The 19,857-nt window shown below is 53.8% G+C and overlaps 2 protein-coding genes across 2 annotated transcripts in view; one reads left to right on the plus strand and one right to left on the minus strand.

Annotated features, from left to right (window-relative positions):
- The window catches only part of LOC113903694 (ankyrin repeat domain-containing protein 26-like), a 75,556-nt gene extending 72,658 nt beyond the window's left edge, over positions 1-2,898 (minus strand). Inside the window, exon 1 of the mRNA XM_027560254.1 lies at positions 1,468-2,898. Within this exon, the coding sequence (XP_027416055.1) occupies positions 1,468-1,700 (233 nt within the window). The 5' untranslated portion in view covers positions 1,701-2,898. The remainder of the gene's footprint in view (positions 1-1,467) is intronic.
- Positions 2,899-3,365: 467 nt separating this feature from the next.
- Positions 3,366-18,257, plus strand: LOC113902737. The gene is made up of 11 exons (XM_027558132.1): positions 3,366-3,493; positions 4,217-4,284; positions 4,839-4,974; positions 5,474-5,540; positions 8,370-8,558; positions 9,186-9,338; positions 10,524-10,691; positions 11,320-11,443; positions 12,476-12,612; positions 13,836-13,976; positions 17,876-18,257. Exons 1-9 carry the CDS (start codon positions 3,366-3,368, stop codon positions 12,481-12,483), a joined length of 1,041 nt encoding a protein of 346 aa, XP_027413933.1. The 3' UTR covers positions 12,484-12,612; positions 13,836-13,976; positions 17,876-18,257.
- The last annotated feature ends 1,600 nt before the right edge of the window (positions 18,258-19,857 follow it).

A 19,857-nucleotide genomic window follows, 5' to 3' on the forward strand; every position in this document is an offset into this window, starting at 1 on the left:
CAACACAACATTGTAAAGCAATTACCATCCAATTAAAAAAATATTAAGGTTAATAAACAGTAGAACCAGGAAAAAAAAGGTCTTTGTCAGCACACAAAAAAATGTATAGATAGGAATTTCAGTTTTCTTCTGGTACTTTTCTCACCCTGTGTATTTAAAATTTTCGATCCATACTCCATCTGAAACTTTTGGTGAGATAAAAATCTAGTTACTCTTCTCTAAATAGTTACCAGGTTATTTCTCCCACATCTACACATAATTTATCTTTCCTAATAGAAAATGTCACCCAGCAAATTTTGATATCTAAAAGGGCAAATCTTTGCCTTCTACACAAAACTTTTAATTTCACCACAACTAAAGACAGCATGTGTAACCCCAAATCTTTAAAACCACAATAGGTTTATTGGTTTAAATATGGAAAGACCATAGATCCTAAGAAAATGCCCTCCTGTTCAAGGACACAGCCAGCTTCCTACTTCAAAGCTGTCTTCTAAGGTCCTTCAGCAAAGAACATAGACACATAAGTGTACACTGATATAAAACAGTGTAGCTGAAGAATTTTTAACCCAGAAGTTGGCCTGTCATGGGGATTATTTTTCTCACTATGCAGTTTTTTGTTGAATTGTAGCTGAAGAATTTTTAACCCAGAAGTTGGCCTGTCATGGGGATTATTTTTCTCACTATGCAGTTTTTTGTAATATATAACACTATGGTATAAAAATGTGAACATTAAAAATAAGATGCCGACAACATCAAAAATCTGTCCACTGCCAATATCCACAATGGACGATCCAAGGGAAGAAGAGTTTTCATAAATCACATGAGAAAAACAATGTGAGAGCCACGGAGTTTCAGAAGATTTCTTGAGGGCTATAGAACTTGAGAGCTCTTTCTGCTGCTTCTGCTGCTAAGTTGCTTCAGTCGTGTCCAACTCTATGTGACCCCACAGACGCAGCCCACCAGGCTCCACCATCCCTGGGATTCTCCAGGCAAGAACACTGGAGTGGGTTGCCATTTCCTCCTCCAATGCATGAAAGTGAAAAGTGAAAGTGAAGTCGCTCAGTCGTGTCTGACTCTTAGCGACCCCATGGACTTCAGCCTACCAGGCTCCTCCGTCCATGGGATTTTCCAGGCAAGAGTACTGGAGTGGGGTGCCATTGCCTTCTCCTACTCATGAGTAGATCATGTTAATGCATGCATAATAACAAATGAAGAGGAGGAGAAGGAAGAAGGAAAAAAAGATGCTATTCATGTTTTATTTCAGTTCTGTGATTACTGTCATTCAGTTAAATCACTTTAAAATGACCAGTAAAGTGCTCTATAAGGGGAATTATAAGCAGGTCCGAAAGCAGCTAAGGCTTTTGCAGCCGAAAAGTCTGTGGGGTGCTGGATCCCACAAAGGTGTCTGCGAGCCTTGGAGGGGAAACTCACAGGAGGGAGCCCTGCCAGGCCCTTCCTCCCACTTACCTGTTCTTCTTGTCCTTGTCATTCAGGCCATTCTTTCTGAGCAACAGAACCTGCTGCACTTTGGCTACATTGCCTTCGCTGGCAGCTTTGTGGATCTTTTTGAGGTCCCTGTCTCGGATGCGGTACCCGGGCTGGAAGCTGGTTCTACGATGACCTCTGTCTCTCCCCAGGCTGATGGAGGAGTCTAAGGGCGACTCGCCCTTCTCACTCCTGTAGCCAAAAATCTTCTTCATCGCAGAGCCTATGGGCTCCAAACACACCTCACCTCCCCCTCGGCTCTTCACAGTCCCCTAAACCCAACACAAGCACTACAGGGAAGCCAGAGCCGTCCCGCCACAACCTCCCAGCTGGGAAGCTCAACGGTTTGGAATCTTTCATCCCAGAATGATCGTTGCTAAGCGACAGCTCTAAACACATTGCCCGTGTGCCAGAATGCCCAGTGTGCATGTGCAAGAACTGGAAGTGCATTTTTCAAAAGAAGCAAACAATATCAATAAACCCTTACCTAAGGGAAGAAGGAAGAGAGGAAACTGAAATAACCACAGAAAGGAAAGCGACATTACAACAGATACCTCAGAAGTAAAGAAGCATCATCATAAGGGGCCGCTATTACTCATGAACAATTACAAATTGGAAAACCTAGAAGAAATAGATAAATTCTGAGAAACATACACCCTGTCAAGACTAAAACAAGAAAAAATAGAAAAACTCAACACTCCAGTAGCAAATAGGAGATTCAAATATTAATTAAAAAAAAAACCAAAACACAAAAACCTCCCCAAAGCTAAAAGCTTAGGACCAAATGGATTCAGAGCTCAATTCTACCACCATTCAAGTAAGAATTAAAAGTAAGAATATGCAGAAAAAACACTTGACAAAATTCAAAACCCACTCATGATAAAGGCAACTTGTGACCTCTTCGTGACTGGTGCTTTTCTGTACCAACCCCGGTTTTGTTTTGTGCTGTTTTTCTCTTCTTTCAATTTTCAGAGCTTCCCTCAATTACCCAGTCAGTTGGTGGGTCAGTCATAGGCCTGCCTGAGGTGGCTCGGCCAGGGCTGGTGCACACAGGCGGCCCCTGTGGTGACAGCCCAGCAAGCCCTGCCCCCGCCCTCCTGGGCTGTGTGCTTCCCAGGAGGCCACCCTCCCGGTCTCCCCCATGGGCTTCACCTGCTTCCCCGGCCAGCCCACAGCATCCCTCTCTCCGGCTTTCTAATCTGCCTGCTGGTCCTTCCCACCAACTCAGGCCACATGATTGAGACATGTGCTTTGATGCGCCAGGAATGTGCGTGGCACCCTGGGGCCAAATGCCTGGGGTCTTGAAGAACATTCTGCTTCTCAGTAGTTCTGCTCATTCAGGGAAGGCCATCACAGAACACATAACCAAAATATTTTTGTTTTTGTTTTTTTTTTTTGCTTGTTTAATGTTTTGGCTATGCCTCTCAGCATGCTGAGATATTAGTTCCCTGACTGGGGATTGAAACTTTGCCCCCAGCATTGGCAATGCAGAGTCGTAACCATTGCACCATCAGGGAGATCCTAAACCGACGTATTTTTAACTTGCAGAGTCTGGTATTCTGCTCCTATGAATAAATATGCGCACACAGGAGGCACAGGGCGCGGCTGACCTTGTGGTCTGCCGGCTGTCTGGGCAGCGGGTGAGGACTGGCCGAGACCCCCAGAGCTTCCCACTGAGAGGCCACAGCTCTGTGCTCTGTGGGTGGTGAGACGCTGCCCCCTCCTGGCCTGATTTGCCGCGTGGACACGTTCCTGAAGACGCATTTCCCCCTGGTGGAGGGAGGAGGTGACACTTTCGGAGAACATTTATGAACCGGTTCCAATGTGTGTGATTTCTGGGCGTCTCATTGCTCTGAGGAAAGTGCTGAGCAGCTGAAACAATGAAGAATGGGGGGACCACAACAAGGGCAGGTGGGCCTCCGGACGCGGACCGAGGGATCTCAGGAGGGGAGAGGCCGAAGCCCAGTCAGGCCAAGGGCGCAGGTGTGGTGCTGGCTCACGACCTCCGGTGAGCAGCGAGCGCGGAGCCCCAGGCGGGGGTCCATGTGCCGTCAGGCCCCCCTGGTTTCCCGAGTGTGTCCCCGCTGCCCACTCCCACCTGGCACGGCCTTTCTCTTCCCGCTGCTCCCTGCTCAGCAACCAGCCACAGCCTGTGTGTAGACAGAAACCAGCGCAGGTGCGGAGCCTGCGTGCAGGCCCCTGCTCCCTGCATGGGGTGCTCAAGCCTCCCATTTCCTCCCTGTCAGTGGGAATGCCGTCTCCTCTCCAGCAGCCCCAGGAATCCCACATGGGGAGAGTTTACAGGGCCAGACCCTGCCCATGATAACCTCACAGGGTCCAGGAACATGGTCAGCCCGCCGTAGATGTCCTCTGTCACATGGAACTCAGCATCTTCCGCCCCAGACTCCTCCCTTGTCCTCAGTTTCTCTGGGTCGCCGTCATCACTGTTTCTCCTGGAGGCCTGGTTGGACCCAGCCTCCTCCTCTGATGCTCCCAAGGTCAGGGGCTGCAGGCCAGTTTGGGTGAGGAGGACAGAAGGGAGGTGGTACGTGGTCCCTGGGAGCGTGACCACCTGTGTCAAATGGTCTGTTTTCCTGGCCTGGCCTTGCTTCCTGGGACCCTATGCCTTTCTCTCCCACTGGCCCCTTCTGGTTCCTCCCCTTCGAACCTGTGTTCTCTCCTGTCACAGCCCAGGCCGCACCTCCACTCCCCAGTCTCTCTGGCCACACAGGTTCCTGCAGAGGCAGTGTCATTTCTTCTCTGCCTGCGGAGTCCCCATTGCTCCACAGATGTGGGCAGGTAAGGAGGGAAGAAGGAAGTGCAGGGGTGTATTAGGGCTGAAGGGAGCCTCATGAATCCCTAGCTGAAGTCCACACCTGCCTCTGTCCTGAACTTTAGACTCATGCGGAGTCTGAGCCTCCCTGACTGTGCTGAGGTCCTTGCCTCTGTGTCCTGTCCAGGTGGGGTCCTGTAGTGGGGTGGGGTCAGGTGGGTGGGAAATGACCTTCTGGTCTTCAGAGCACTTGGATTATTGGAAGGTTATTTCTTTGTGTAAAAAGCTAGATTTTTAAATTAGTTTTCTATCACATAACAAAAGCATGTTTTGCTTGGAAACACCAAGAGTTTAGGATGGAAAGTCCTGTCTCCCAGCCTAGCTGTCTCAGCCCCAGCCCCATGTTGGCCACTCCCTGTGTTCTGGCATTTTCTCTGTCACTCCTCGAGAGCTACATTGCACCTCCGAATCTGCATCTTTGTAAGCACAAGTGGGCCCAGAGTCTGTTTTTAAGAGCCCCACACGCCTCCCATTTCTTTCCAGTTGCTTCTCGGGCTGTGCCCCCAAAGTACGTGAGCAGCTCTAAGTGGTACGGCCGTCAGAGCCAGCCCGAGCCCTGTGGCGCTGCAGGTGGAGCCCCAGGTTTACTGGAGCAGCCGGCCATACCCAGTGCGAGGAGCCAGCTTCGCGGTTCTGCGTCCCTGGAAAGCGTGGAGGTGGGTGGACCCTGCCCTCGGCACATCCCCCCAGTCACTGCTCGCATGACATGACACAGGAGGATGGGAGAGGGCATCTCACCACTGGAAGAGGGGCTATTTGGGGACCTACATTTTGTTTTAAGGTGTCTCTGGATCTCTCTATCTGCAGGGCAGCTCTGGCCACAGAGCATCCTCCTTCAGAAACGGGGTCTCAGAGCATGTCCTGTTTACCACCACCCTGCCCTGGCCCTGCAGGAGGAGGGGAAGGCTAATTGACTGAGGGTAGAAAGGGCAGGTGTGCAACAGCCACAGTCACCTGCATCCAGCCCTTGGACCAAGGCTCACCCTGCACAACTTGGTGGGCTCATGATGGATGCCTCCGGGGCCCCCACTGAGACTCCTTGAGCTGTCCACTGCGGGAGGCTTCGGGCCTTCGTGTCAAAAAGTCTATCCACAGGGCAGATCCACCCCCTGCAGGTTAATCGTGGCTGATGTCCTTCTCTTTCTGTTTTTCCAGAGTCTCGAGTCTGATGAGGAAGCCGACAGCGCGAAGGAGCCTCACAATGAATTGTTTGAAGCCCAAGGTAAAGCCTGGCCTTGTGGTAAATGCCCACTTTGGTCAGTGCTGGGCTGTCAGGCAGCAGGCTGCCAGCGAAAGAGAATTTCCTGGGAGGTGCCCAGTGTGGGTGGTCTCTCTGGGGTGCCCTTTTCCTGGGGAGGTCCCAGTTCTGAGATTCCTGAGGTCAGACCCTTGGGCAGGGGCTGCTGGCTAAGAGAGCAGCGAGTTGGTTGGCTAGGGTCATAGTGATCCTCCCGACCAGCAGGCATGGGCCAGGGGACTCCTTCCTAATGTGCCAGACCTGGGCCAGCAGCCTCCCCACTCACCAGAGGCCCTGCATGTGCCCCAAGTGGAGGGCGAGACATGGCTCTGGTCCTGGGAACCTGGCGGAGCACCCAGAAGGCAGTCACAGGTGCTTAGCAAAGCTGGGTGCATCAGCATGTGGGTGTGCGGGTTCCTTAAGGACACCTCTCACCAGCGTGTCACAGGGCAGAATGTGCAGGACCACGGCTCCAGCGGGAGACCAGAACTGACCTGGAGCTTCTCCTGAGTGAGAGGTCTGCACTGGTGCTGAGCACCGTCCAGACTGTGGTCCTCAGGGGCCGAGGCTGTTGCTGGCTCAGTGCTGAGCGTGGGGACGTCAAGTGAATGAACCAAGTGTCTGTGCTACTGGATGAAGCAGATGGACCTCTTTGTGTCCAAAAATCACTTCCTACATTCCCTGGACTCAGACTAAATCTAGGGGATGAGAGGAAGGGCTCCGGGGAGGTTATCCACTGAGTGATGTTGGGCTCTCTGCCCAGAGACAGGTTGGGTGCTTCTTTCCATCCAGGTTAGAACTGACCCTCCTGCACAAACACTAACGTCAGACCTCACAGGACTTACTTACCTTCTCTGCCAGCCCTGAGAACAGGCCCTGGTGTCAGAATTGCTTTCCCCCTTTTTTGGTTCCTGCCTTTATTTATTTGTTTATTTTTTAAATTTAAAATGTATTTATTTGGCTGTGTCAGGTCTTAGTGGTAGCATGCAGGATCTTCACACGTCATTTGGGATCTTTCATTGCAGTGCACAGGTTTCTGTCTAGTTGCAGGGCACAGGCTTAGTTGCTCCATGGCACATGGGATCTGAGTTCCCTGATCAGATCAGTCGCTCAGTCGTGTCTGACTCTTTGTGACCCCATGAATCGCAGCACACCAGGCCTCCCTGTCCATCACCAACTCCTGGAGTTCACTCAGACTCACGTCCATCGAGTCAGTGATGCCATCCAGCCATCTCATCCTCTGTCGTCCCCTTCTCCTCCTGCCCCCAATGACCAAGGATCAAACCCGAGTCCCCTGCATTGCAAGGTGGATTCTTAATCATGGGACCTTCAGAGAAGTCCCTGTTTTTCCACTTTTCCATAGAACTTTCAGATGTTTTAGGCTGGAAGGGGTCTTGGAAGTGGCCCTTTCCTTGTGTTTTCCTCAACCCAATATACAGCATCATTCCTGAGCATGGAGGCTTAGCTTTCCTCAGGAAAGGACTTTCTGATTATTAGTTGGGTTATCACAGTAAACGCCAAGATGACTCCTCTCTGGAGACCTCCAGACCACTGACCAGGAGCCGGGGTCTGGTTAGGTGCAGGTGACCCTCATCCTGTGTCAGGCAGGGTGGTGCAGTCTGGACATGGAAGGAGCTCTGCTTTGAAGCCTTGCTTATCTAAAGAGAGCTCTTTGTGGGCACCCCAAGGTCTGTCTTCTCCCAAAGGGTGTTTCTCTGGCAAAGCTTCAGAAACCTCAGTAAGCCACCTGGCTAACATAGAAAGGCTATGAAACCAGGCCGGCTGTCACCCAGACTCGCTGCTGAGTCTGCATCTCAAAGACCCCTGTGGCTCCTGATGTGAGGTGGTATGGAAAACAGCCCATCTCGGGGCATTTTTGCTGGGGAAAAAAAAGAAAAAAGATAACACTCACCCTGCATCCAAACTAGCCTTTGGTGCTAAGTTCCAGGTTACAGGAGATGTTAGGGGTGGAGAGCAGGAGCCCAGGGACTGGGGGGCGGGCGGGAGGTGACCCAGCGACTCTGGGGGAGTAGCCACACACACAGGGAGGGTTCTGCGTTGATGCTGAGTTGAAGAAATCAGCTGTCGGGAGACTTGGGAGAGAACTGGGACGTCGTTGTTGGGTTGTAGGGCCATCGTCGCACTGGGGTCAGGAGTGCATATGAAACACTCAGGGGTGAGAACACGGCAGCTGGGATTTGCCTTCAAATTCTTGGGCCAGGGACTTCTGTGGTGATCTATTGTCTAGGACTCCACAGTCCCATTGCAGGGGGCCCGGGTTCCATCCCTTGTCTGAGAACTAGAGTCCCCATGCTGTAACTAAGAGTTTGCATGCCACAGCTAAAAAGATCTCACATGCAGCAACCAAGACCCAGAGCAGCCCAATAAATATTACAGAAAAAAGAAATACGTGGGCAAGAACAAACAGGGGTAGATGAAGCCAGGGCGAGAGGCTGCCCAAGGGACAGGGTCATCGGCCTTTGTTGGACTGTGCTCTTTGCTTTGGGCAGGTTTGAAGACCTTCAAGACGTTAATTTTTTTAAATCTGGCCCTTTTATTCTAAGTACAAAGCTTGCAGGTATGCTCCTGGTGCTACAGCTTCTGTAGGCTCCCTTCAGAAAACGCCTTCCCCACGTGCAGCAGAGTCCCCCTTTTATTGTGAAATTTTGCATAGAATTAAGTTGGAAGAATTGCACAGTGAGCCCCGTGTCGCCACCATCGGAAGCTTGACTCTCACATGTGTCCCTCTGCCCATCTGTCAGTCCATCTGATTTCAGAGTAAAGTACCGCCTTGGTGTGTTTCCCCTGCTTCAGGCCAGCTGCCAACCTGGGGTTCTGAGGTCTTCGGGAGCCCCGGAAGCCCTGCAGCCACTCCTTCGACACCCCGAGAGCCGGGTCTGGGGCCTCTGGGAAGAGCTGGGTGTGGGCATCAGTGGCCACCTCCCCGAGCAGGAGCTGGCCCTGGTCTGCCAGAGCACTGGGCTCCAGGGCCTGGTGAAGGAGGTGAGAGGGGATGGGATGGACCGCCCCAAAGGGCTGAGTCTTTGTGGTTGGTGCTGGACCTAGAAAACCCCTTCACCCTCAGACACTGATTCAGTTGTCACTGTCTGATCTAAAATCCTGTGCTGACTCCCAGGGCTTGTGCTGAGGGTCCGTCTCGGGCCACCTTCACGCAGGACCCTCCTCTGCCTAGAGCTGTCTCCCCTCTCTGGTCTCCCTAGGCCTACTGCCCAGCCCAAAGGTTGTGCCCATAGCATCTGGCTGTGACCCTGGCAGCTGTGTTCAGCCCTTCCCTCCTTCGGGGCCCAGGGGAGGAGGGGGCAGTGCGATGGGATGGGCCCTGCCTTGCTGACCCTGAACCGCTGGGATTCCGTACACACGTGTCCCGCACACACACGTCCCACCGTCCAGCAGACTCCCTCACAGCAGACTCAGGTGGGTGTTTGGGAGATGCGGGATGCTCAGCTGGGTGGAAACTGACCAGATGTGTGGATTTCACAAGCCCCAGCCAGGAAGCCAGTGCTGGATAGCAAGCCTCTGGCTTGGTGGGGTGGGGGCTGGGCCTGGGCGGGGCGGTCAAGGCTGCTGGGGAGCAGCCTCTGAGCAGATGCCTGAGGCGCTTTTATTTAGGAACCTGAAGACCTGTTCAACAAGCTGGACCAAGATGGGGATGGCAGAGTGAGTCTGGAGGAGCTCCAGCTTGGCCTGTTCAATCATGGGTTGCCTCGACCACTGGAACTGGCCCCGCTTGTCAAACCCAGCAGGTCCTGGTCTCGTTACCAGGTAAGGTGGGGCGATTAACTCTTGAAGCCCAGGGTGACTGCCATCACTCTCCTGAAGGCCTGAGCTCTCTGCCTGGTCCCCAGAGTGGGTTCATCCTGCACGAGTCCAGCTGGAGTCAAGCAGACTTTATTTACACTGTGATGTTGGCCGGTGCGTTTGGTTCATGTCTGTCTCGGGGTGGTCAGGGCTCCTTCTCCCACCGCAGGGCACGGTTGTCCTGGGGAGTCTTGCTGCCGCCTCTTTGGCAACGTGGTTGATCCCGTAGTTTGTGGGCGGTGGTGCAGGAACAGTGTGGCCTTGTTCTCTGCTGGGCTGGGCGCGTCCGAAAATCAGGTTTCTGCCCCTGAAGCCACTGAGATGGGGAAGGAATTGGGGTAGTGAGGACAGTGCCCGGCCACCTGAGGGCAGGGACTGCATGGTGCCCACAGCCCGCAGGGGAGGGCTCCTCCCAGGGGCCTCGGCCCCTTGATCCTGCCCAGGAAGCGCTGACATGGCCCCGGGGCCACGTCCTGTGCGTGTGGACACCAGTGTGACCGGGCTGCAGGTGTGGGGCCTCGTGCAGGAGACCGAGGTTCTCCTGCTCCATCAGGCGAGCCCCTGGGTCTGGTGGTCTGGGGACACCCACCTCAGAGAGGAGGGGGCCGCTGCTCCTCCTTGTTCGGGCCCCAACAGCCAAGGCGTGTCCTGGGGGCCCTCCCTGGGGCAGGAAGCAGCTTACCGGCCACACCTCAGCCTCACCCGTCAGCTTTCTGGCCGAGGGATTTTTCTGCTCTTGTCTCCAGCCCTGAATCCTGAGGACACGTGCCCTCTGCTCAGGCCGCTTCGCCTCTTCTGAAGCCCATCTTGGGTTTCTATGCATAGACTGGGTTTCCCTCGGCTGGTGTGTGCCTTCCCAGGCTCTTCCTCTGGGAGGACAGGCGGGAAGCCATTGCTTGTTCAGAGAGAAGTTACTTCGGGGGGCCCTGCAGGTGCTGGGGCGTCCCCCCGCACGGTCTCAGGCAGATGGCCCTGAGCCCTGGGCTCGGGTCGCCTCCGCGGAGCCTGCAGTTCCCTCAGGTCCTCTGGGCACCCTGTTCCCTGCAGCAGGAATCAGGGGGAGGCCGCGCCCGCCGAGCACAGATGGTGAGGTCACGGAAGGTGCGTGGGGAGGCCCGCGATCCTCACAGCGCTGGTCCCCGTGTGCAGGTCCCGGAGGAGAGTGTTGGCCAGACCACCACCTCGTCCCTCGTGTCCGTGTGCTCAGGCCCCCGCCTCTTCTGCAGTGTGGATGACGGCAGCGGCTTCGCCTTCCTGGAGCAGATCATCTCCTTTGGGGCCCAGGAGGGCGTTCACAATGGCAGGGAGGTCTTGCAGGTGTGGGCCGGTCACGCGGCTGCCCCAGCAGAGGCGTCTGGGCAGGGAGACTGGGGGGAGCCGCTGCCCATGAGGGAGGCTGGACAGAGAACCTCGCAGACACAGGCCCCATGGAGGGAAGGCTCGCCATCCTCACTTTTTGCTTTATTTTTTGATATCGATATGTAGGACCTCTTAACTTAGAAACATAATAAGTAAACAGCAGAGAAAGCCCACAGCCCGAAACAAATCCTTTAGAGGGTAGGTTTCAGTATCTCAGACACCCCGCAGTGCGTGTCGGCCTCCGAGCGGATCCTGGGTCCTGGAGGACAGGAGGGCCTCTTAGTGACTGCAGCACGTGGGCGTGGACACCAGGAGGCGCCGCCCACACGTGTCGCGCGGTTTTTCTAATCTGGAAGCTGCTGCCCAGACCTCTTCGTCCTCTGCTCCCCCCGTGATTTCATTGCTGAGAAGCGTGATTTCATTGCTGAGAAGCGTGATTTCATTGCTGAGAAGCGTGCTCTCAGCGTGTCGTGGCGGCAGCTTCCGGGTTGCTCCGCACGCTTTAGCGTCCTGTCATTTTTCTCCCAGAAGCCCTCGGGGCCATGGAGAAGCGTGGAGGTTCAAGTCCCCGTCTCCCGCTTTACAGGAAGGGCTTCCCCGTGGGCCCTGCCATGTGCCTGCCCCACCCGTGTGTCTGCAGCTTGTAGTCACAAGCACCAGTCACCGAGAGAGCAGCCACGCCACCCGCGTTGTCACTAGGCCGCCGGCAGGTGCGTGGACGTTCCCAGCCTACTCTTTTTCTTACTGTGGTAAAATACAGAAAGCACCGTTTTTCTGTTCTTTTAACTTTACCTTCCCCAATCCTGAAAGGCTTCCCTGGTGGCTCAGAGGTTAAAGCATCTGCCCGCAGTGCGGGAGACCTGGGTTCAATCCCTGGGTCGGGAAGATCCCCTGGAGAAGGAAATGGCAACCCACTCCAGTATTCTTGCCCGGAGAATCCCATGGACAGATGGAGGAGCCTGGTGGGCTACAGTCCACGGGGTCGCAAAGAGTCGGACACGACTGAGCGACTTCACTTTCCCCAATCCCGAGGGGGAATGGCTGTGACTCTCGGAAATGCCTGGCTGTGGCTCATCGCTCTATCAATCGTTTCCATCAACAGAACCCACATTGTTCCTATGTCTGTTCGTGCTTTTTAGAGATATATCAAGGATTCTTTGTGTCTGAAATGGCAAGAATTCAACTCCCACTTGGCAAGAGGAGGACATCAGGGATCTTTGTGATCAGCTGGGGAAGGAGGAGGATGTTTAGGCTTGGGAGTCCCAGCTCTGGGGGTTGTCAGGACTCTCCTGGCCTCTGGGTCTTGGCTTCAGGCCTAGCACCCTTGCATGGTTCCCCAGGACCCCGTGGTCTATACAACACTTGCCTTGACAGAGAAAAAGCCCTTCTCCAGCCTCCCTATCAATCCCCAAAGTCCTCTGCTTGCATATGCCCCCTTCTGTGTCTGTCCCTTTGTCCAAGAAGGGGGACTTTGTCCAGCCTGAGTCGTGCCCACCTCCAAGGCAGGGACAGTGAGGGGAGGAGCTGTATGTTGACAGTGGGAGGGGGACATCAGTGTTGACAGGGACCTAGGGAGATGTACCCTAGAGGGATGGGAGCAGGGGAGAGGCTTCATTCAAGAGGTGGAGACTTTGCAGACAGAAAAGAAAGGTACTGGGACAGTGAGGTCTGGGCCTGAGAGAGCCAGCAAATATCTGAAGACCCACTCATCCTGCCTGCCTGACAGGCCTTTCTGTTTTCAGAGCCTTGACTTCAGTGTGGATGAGAAGGTGAACCTTTTGGAGCTGACCTGGGCCCTGGAGAATGAGCTCATGATGGTGGGCGGGGCCACCCAGCAGGCAGCCTTGGCCTGCTATGGCCAGGAACTGAGCTTCTGCCAGTAAGAGCCCCGCTGGTGGAGGGGGGCGGGGCGTGGCGTGCTGCTGGCCAGGCTGGCCTCCTCGCCCAGGACACGGGCAGCCTGCGGGAGGAGAAAGGGTGCTTCCAGCGTGGTCACAAAGCACGGCATGGAGATTGGGCCAAGAATGTGTTCCTTTTGAATTGGGTTTGGCTCCAGTTGAGCTGGATATTCAGGCCATCCGTCTACTGAGCCTGTTGGCACAGAGATTGTTACTGTATTTTTATTGATGTACTGAAGCTACAGAAAAGGTTGGCAGTAATTCCAATCTCCATCCTCACGACTTTGCATCTCGTTAAGTACCGACAGATGAGACCTCTGACATCAGGCAACTCTGCAGAGGGGCCCAAAGGAAGACTGCTTTGGGAGGATGAGGAAGGGAGACAAGCTCGGTGCTTCTCCAGTGGGAAAAACAGGCACCAGGCTAGCCAGTGCACTGAGCCTCAGGCAGGGCCTGGGGTGACCGGACAGAGACAGGAGTCTCCTCTGCTCTGGGCAACTCCCTGGCTCTTAGGTGCTAGGCTACAGTTGGCAAGGCTGTGACCAGGCAGGATAAGGGGTGGCCCCCTTCTCCCCTTCATGCGTCCAGTCCCAGGTTAGGTGCTAGAGATCCCTGGGGCCTGAGGCCCAGCTGCAGGCAAGAGGGAGTGTGGATAATTTCCCACCTCTTCTAAGGCCGTCTGGAGGGGTGAACACTGCACGCCCCAGGCTTGAACCTCTTGGTTCAGAAACCTGCTAGAAACCCCATTGCAAGCCAGTTGGCTTCTTGCTGTATGTACTTCTGTAAAACAGACTCAACAGCTGCAGAAACCATCCTGGTAGGAGGAGGGTCAGGCTTCCCGGGTGGCGTTAGTCGTAAAGAACCCACTTGCCAATGCTAGTGCAACCCGCTTGCCAACGCGAGAGGCCTGAGAGATGCGAGTTCCATCCCTGTGTCAGGAAGATCCCCTGGAGGAGGGCATGACAGTCCACTCTAGTATTCTCGCCTGGAGAATCCCATGGACAGAGCAGCCTGGAGGGCTACAGTCCATAGGATTACAGAGTCAAGACATGACTGCAGTGACTTGGCACACGTGCACAGGAGGTGGGTCAGAGCCCAGCGCTGGCCACTGCTCAGCACTCTTAGGCCAGCTGAGTTTGTTCCTTCAGACTGGCTCGCTAGGCCCAGAGCAGTGTCCCCAGTGATCCCTCCCTCCTTTCTGCAGGGACCAGGTGGAACAGATGGCCAGGGAGCGAGATAAGGCCAGGCAAGACCTGGAGAAAGCTGAGCAGAGGAACCTGGAGTTTGTGAAAGAGACGGATGACCTGCACTCTGCCCTGGAGCAGCTCACGGAGGAGAAGGTCAGGTAGGTCCTGCCGGGGTCCTGGGCTAGGGCGGATGGTGGACCCAGGCTGCTGCCAGCTGAGGCCCTGCTGTCTCACCTGAGCCCGCAGCAGGGAGCCCGCAGACCATGCATCACCCATGAAGTGGGCTGAGCGGATTCCGCAGTCAGCCCGGCTGGTGGCAGACAGACCAGAGGAAAGCATTTCTGACCTTTATGAAAGTCTTTCCCTCTCTCTCGATGTGTCACCTGCCTCCCTGTGGTTCTTTGCCGCGGCCGCGTTTGGTTCCATCCCAGACAGGGGAGGTGCCGGGTCCCCTCTGGACGCACATGGGGCTCCCCGCTGGGGGGCAGCCTGACTGCACACGCCCTTCCTCCACGGCCAGCACTGCCCTCCCCAAGCGCCCACAAGCCGATGGTGACTGATTTCAGGCCATCAGTCGGGGAGCTGAGAATGGATTTGCGTTGGTCTCAGCCTGGTTGACGTGATTCTCCCGACCACCCCGAAGGGACTCGGTGAAGTTCTCTCTGAGTCAGAGAACCGGAGACTCGTTATCTCCATCCAAGAATCTGGTTGGGGGATACAAGGCCTCAAGGGCCATGTGGGTGTTTGGATTTTGCTCCATGAGTAACACGGTGTCATTGGCACATTTTTAGAAATAGCGTTTGCAGTTGTGTTAGGTTGCTGCTGCTGTTGCTGCGTCGCTTCAGTCGTGTCCGACTCTGTGTGACCGCATAGACGGCAGCCAACCAGGCCTCCTGTGTGTTAGGTTACTCTAACAGAAAAGTATTAAGGGATACATGTTCATTGTAGAAAACTTGGAAAATACACACACGAGGAAAAATAAAAGCAAACATTTCATGTCCACAGAGGTTGTTGCTTCTGACCTTTCTCACGTGTCCCTCGCTTCTTCCTGTGTGTGTGGTCGCTTTCAGAGAGGTGTCGTTGCTGTAATGTTGCATATCCTTCCTGAGCACCCGTCATGAGGCTCTGCCATATGTTACTACACCTTTCCCCTTTAAAGAGGGGGGTGATATGATCAAGTGTGTAAAACTCACCCCAAGATCTGCAGGCTCTTAGGTTAATCGTGCTCATCAAACTGTTGCCCTGAGTGACAGCTGCCCTTGTGCCCCAAAGCTCTGCGCTGAGTCTGAGGGAGGCCGAGCCAATCATTTCTGGTTTCGACCACAGTCAATTGATTGCGGACCCGGGCAGGCTCTGCCGAAATAAGAGTTTCCACTCATCTTCACTCTAGATATACTGGGTTTGAGAGTTTTGTTAAGCAACTGTTTTAGTAATGTTGTTCAGTCACTCAGTCGTGTCCGACTCTTTGCGACCCCATGGACTGCAGGGCACAAGGCTTCCCTGTCCTCCACCATCTCCCGGAGTCTGCTCAAACTCATATCCATCGAGTCAGTGATGCCATCCAGCCATCTCATCCTCTGTCGTCCCCTTCTCCTCCTGCCCTCAATCTTTCCCAGCATCGGGGTCTTTTCCGATGAGTCAGTTCTTTGCATCAGGTGGCCAAAGTACTGGAGTTTCAGCTTCAGCATCAGTCCTTCCAGTGAATATTCAGGACTGATTTCCTTTATGATGGTTTGATCTCCTTGCAGTCCAAGGAACTCTCAAGAGTCGTCTCCAAGACCACAGTTCAAAAGCATCAATTCTTTGGTGCTCAGCTTTCTTTATGGTACAAATCTCACATCCGTGCATAACTACTGGAAAAACCATAGCTTTGACTAGATGGACCTTTGTTGGCAAAGTGATATCTCTGCTTTTTAATATGCTGTCTAGGTTGGTCATAGGTTTTCTTACAAGGATCCAGCATCATTTAATTTCATGGCTGCAGTCATCATCTGCAGTGATTTTGGAGCCCAAGAAAATAAAGTCTGTCACTGTTTCCATTGTTGCCCTATCTGTTTGCCATGAAGTGATGGGACCGGATGCCATGATTTTAGTTTTCTGAATATTGAGTTTTAAGCCAGCTTTTTCACTGTCCTCTTTCACTGTCATCAAGAGGCTCTTTAGTTCTCCTTCACTTTCTGCCTTAAGGGTGGTTATCATCCGCATACCTGAGGTTATTGATATTTCTCCTGGAAATCTTGATTCCAGCTTGTGCTTCATCAGCCTGGCATTTCACATAATGTACTCTCCATATAAGTTAAACGAGCAGGGTGACAATATACTGCGTCGACATACTCCTTTCCCAATTGTAAACCAGTCTGTTGTACTCTGTCTAGTTCTCACTTTTGCTTCTTGACCTGCATTCAGGTTTCACAGGAGGCAGGTAAGGTGGTCTGATATTCCCATCTCTTTAAGAATTTTGCACAGTTTGTTGTGGTCTACACAGTCAGAGGCTTTAGTGTAGTCAATGAAGCAGAAGTATGTGTTTTTTGTGGAATTCTCTAGCTTTTTCTGTGACCCAGTGGATGTCGGCAATTTGATCTCTGGTTCCTCTGCCTTTTCTAAATCCAGCTTATACATCTGGAAGTTCTCGGTTCACATACTGTTGAAGCCTAGCTTGAATGATTTTGAGCATTACTTTGCTAGCATGTGAAATGAATGTAGTTGTGTGGTAGTTTGAACATTCTTTGGGATTGGAACACAGGAAAATGAAATCTGTCAGTGCTTCCACTTTTTCTCCTTCTATTTGCCATGAAGTGGGTGCTGTGATCTTAGATTTTTGAATGTTGAGTTTCAAGCCAACTTTTTCACTCTCCTCTTTCACCCTCATCAAGAGGCTCTTTAGTTCCTCTTTGCTTTCTGCCATTAGAGTGGTATCATCTGTATATCTGAGATTGTTGATATTTCTCCTGGCATTTTGCATGATGTACTCTCTATGTTAAATAAGCAAGGTGACAATATACAGCCTTGATGTCCTCCTTTCCCAGTTTTGAACTAGTCCATTGTTCCATGTTCAGTTCTGTTGCTTCTTGACCCACATACAGGTTTCTCAGGAGGCAGGTAAGGTGGTCTGATATTCCCATCTCTTGAAGAATTTTCCACAGGTTATTGTAATCCACATAGTCAAAGACTTTAATGTAGACAATGAAGCAGAAGTAGATGTTTTTCTGGAATTCTCTTGCTTTTTCTATGATCCAGTGGATGTTGGCAATTTGATCTCTAGATCCTCTGCCTTTTCTAAATCCAGTTTGTACATCTGGAAATTCTTGGTTTATGTACTGTTGAAGCCTAGCTTAAAGGATTTTGAGCATTACCTTGCTACCATGGAATAAGTGTAACTGTGCTGTAGTTTGAACATTCTTTGGCATTTCCCTCCTTTGGGATTGAAATGAAAACTGACCTTTTCCAGTCCTGTGGCCATTGCTGAGTTTTCCAGATTTGCTGGCATATTGAGTGCAGCACTTTAACAGCATCATCTTTTAGGATTTTAAATAGCTCAGCTTCACTAGCTTTAGTGATAAAGCTAAGGTTTGGCACTGTTTTCCCTGCTGATAGAAATGGTTGTTGCAAAAGATCACTGCAGGGTCTGAGGGGAAGGGAAGGGCCCCGCCCCATCCTCTGTCTGCTTGGGATTCGCTGTGTGCTGGTTTTCCAAGGCTTGTGGTGGAGGCTGACTTCTCTGCGCCTTCAGTCACCAAGGGCCCTGATGCTGCCTTTATTTACCGATGCATTTTTTTTTTTGATGACGTGGAAAAGGTTGAATGGCCAAGGGGTGCACCTGCCAGCTCGCCCCATGGGCCGAGGGACACGCTGGCTCCCTTGTGTGGGGTCACCTCTGCTAGCCCCGAGTCGGGCAGTTCATGAGGCCTGTGCTGCCCCACAACACTGCAGCTCACCCGTCTATCAGGCGGGAACAAACGAGTCCCTAGTGCCTAGGCCAAGTGTGCTGACGGGAGACCCCGGGGAGGGAGAGGCCCAGATGGCACCCCCGATGCACCGTGTGCCGTGTGCCTTGCAGACGCCTGGAGCAGGGCTACCGGGGGAGGCTGAGCCTCCTGCGTGCGGTCCGAGGTGGAGGTGGAACGTGAGCTGTTCTGGGAGTAGGCCCGGCGGCAGAGGGCTGGGCTGGAGGAGGACCTGCGGCACCTGCAGGCAGAGGAAACCGGCCTCCACGAGAAGCTGACCCTGGCCCTGAAGGTAGGGGGGTCAGGGTGCTGCGGGGTGCCTCCTCAGGACCCCCCACCCGAAAAGAGGGAGTCCACATTGCCCGGGGTCCCTCCTCCACACCCACACCTTCCTGGGCCAGGTCTGAACCCTCCCCGCGGCTCTGGGGGCTTAACGCTAAAGAACATTTTCTGCAGCCACCGAGAGAGCCCATTTCTCAGCCGAAGCGGAAGCGTCCTGGCTTCTCCAGGAGAGACCCAGGCCTCCTCTGCAGCCTTGTGGGCCGCAGGATGGGGGCCCCGGGGCTCTTGCCCTCGACTCCGGGTCAGCGGCTGCCGCCTCGGCTGCCTCCCTGGAACCACAGCACTAGACCAAACACAAAAGCGTCACCCGCCCCCAACCCTGGCTGTGTGACCTGGATCGGGGGCACTCTTCCTGGCTGTGGAGAGGGTCCCTGACCTGCTCCCCGCCTGCCTTTGCTTCCAGTGAGGTGGCTCCGGCCCCACCTTCTTCTTCCCTGACTGTGGGTTCCTCCACACCTGCCCTGCCTCCTCCCCCAGAGGAGAAGCCAGGCCTGACTTCTGGTTTATCCTGTGTCTCCGGACACCGCCTTCCTTCCAGTGGACTCCTGGGCTGTTGCGGGGCAGCTTCAAAATCCGTCCTTTCAAAGACGGCTTGGGAAGGGTTGTCACCGTCTTCCACTCGTGCTGCTTATGACCTTCTCGAGAGCTCAGGTGGCTGGGAGAGCCTCCCCCAGGGCTCCTGCCCGGGAGCCCTGCCTCTTGCTCCCTCCTCCATCCTGGCCAACCACTGACCTGTGTCTCGTAGGAAAATAGTTGATTGCAGGAGATGACTGAAGTCGTGGAGAAGCTCTCAGACTCAGAAGAAGCTAGTCCTCAAGCTGCAGAATGACCTGGAGTTTGTGTTGAGGGACAAGGCAAGTCCTCTTGCAGACTCTGAGTCCCCAGGCAAGCACCTGTGGGTGTTGGTAAAGGGCGTCAGGGTCTTGATGGAGAATACACAGGAGACGGAATTGGGTTTTTTCTGCTAAAATTCCACGTGCTGCTCAGTCACTCAGTCATGTCTGAATCTTTGTTGACCCCCATGGACTGTAGCCCGCCAGGCTCCTCCGTCCGTGGAATTTTCCAGGCGCAGGCAAGAATACTGGAGTGGGTGCCATTTTCCTGCTCCAGGGGATCTCCCTGTTCCGGGACTGAACCTGCGTCTCCTGCGTCTCCTACGTTGGCAGGCGGGCCCTTTGGCACTAGTGCCACCTGGGAAACCTAAATGCTGTGATGCAGAGGAAGTTATTAAGGCCACTTCGCCTGGAGTTTCCTCCCCTTCAGGCAGTGCAGGGGTGCAGGTGACTCCCCAGTGATGCCCTGCATTGACCTTCTGGTGACGAGGCCTGGACCAGGCAGCAACTCTGCACAGACCCCAGTGGCTGGGGTGAGGAGCGGCTTAGAACCTAAACCCCCCCCATGGCCCTTTCCTGTCACCTTGATGGGGAGGGAGGGGAAGGGAGAGAACGGTGGCACGTCCGTGCAAGGGGCCTCCCAGGTGGCCGAGGCAAGAAGGCAGCCCAGGGTCCAGGTGGGAGCATGACCACCTTCCTTAAATTCGAAACATCCTTCTGCCCTGAGACCTTTGAAACGAGGGCGGGGAGGAAGGGGAGGGACAGGTGGCTGCGCCTGCAGATGCTGAGCGTACTGCGGCAGTACGAGGGGGTGGCAGCCCACCCTCTACCTGGCCTGAGGTCCTGGCCCTCACTTTCCTGCTTGCATCTGGCTTTCAGCTGGAGCCTCAGAGCACAGAACTCCTGGCCCAGGAAGAGCG

This window comes from Bos indicus x Bos taurus, chromosome 13, assembly GCF_003369695.1.
Source record: "Bos indicus x Bos taurus breed Angus x Brahman F1 hybrid chromosome 13, Bos_hybrid_MaternalHap_v2.0, whole genome shotgun sequence".
Taxonomy (NCBI): Eukaryota; Metazoa; Chordata; class Mammalia; order Artiodactyla; family Bovidae; genus Bos; species Bos indicus x Bos taurus.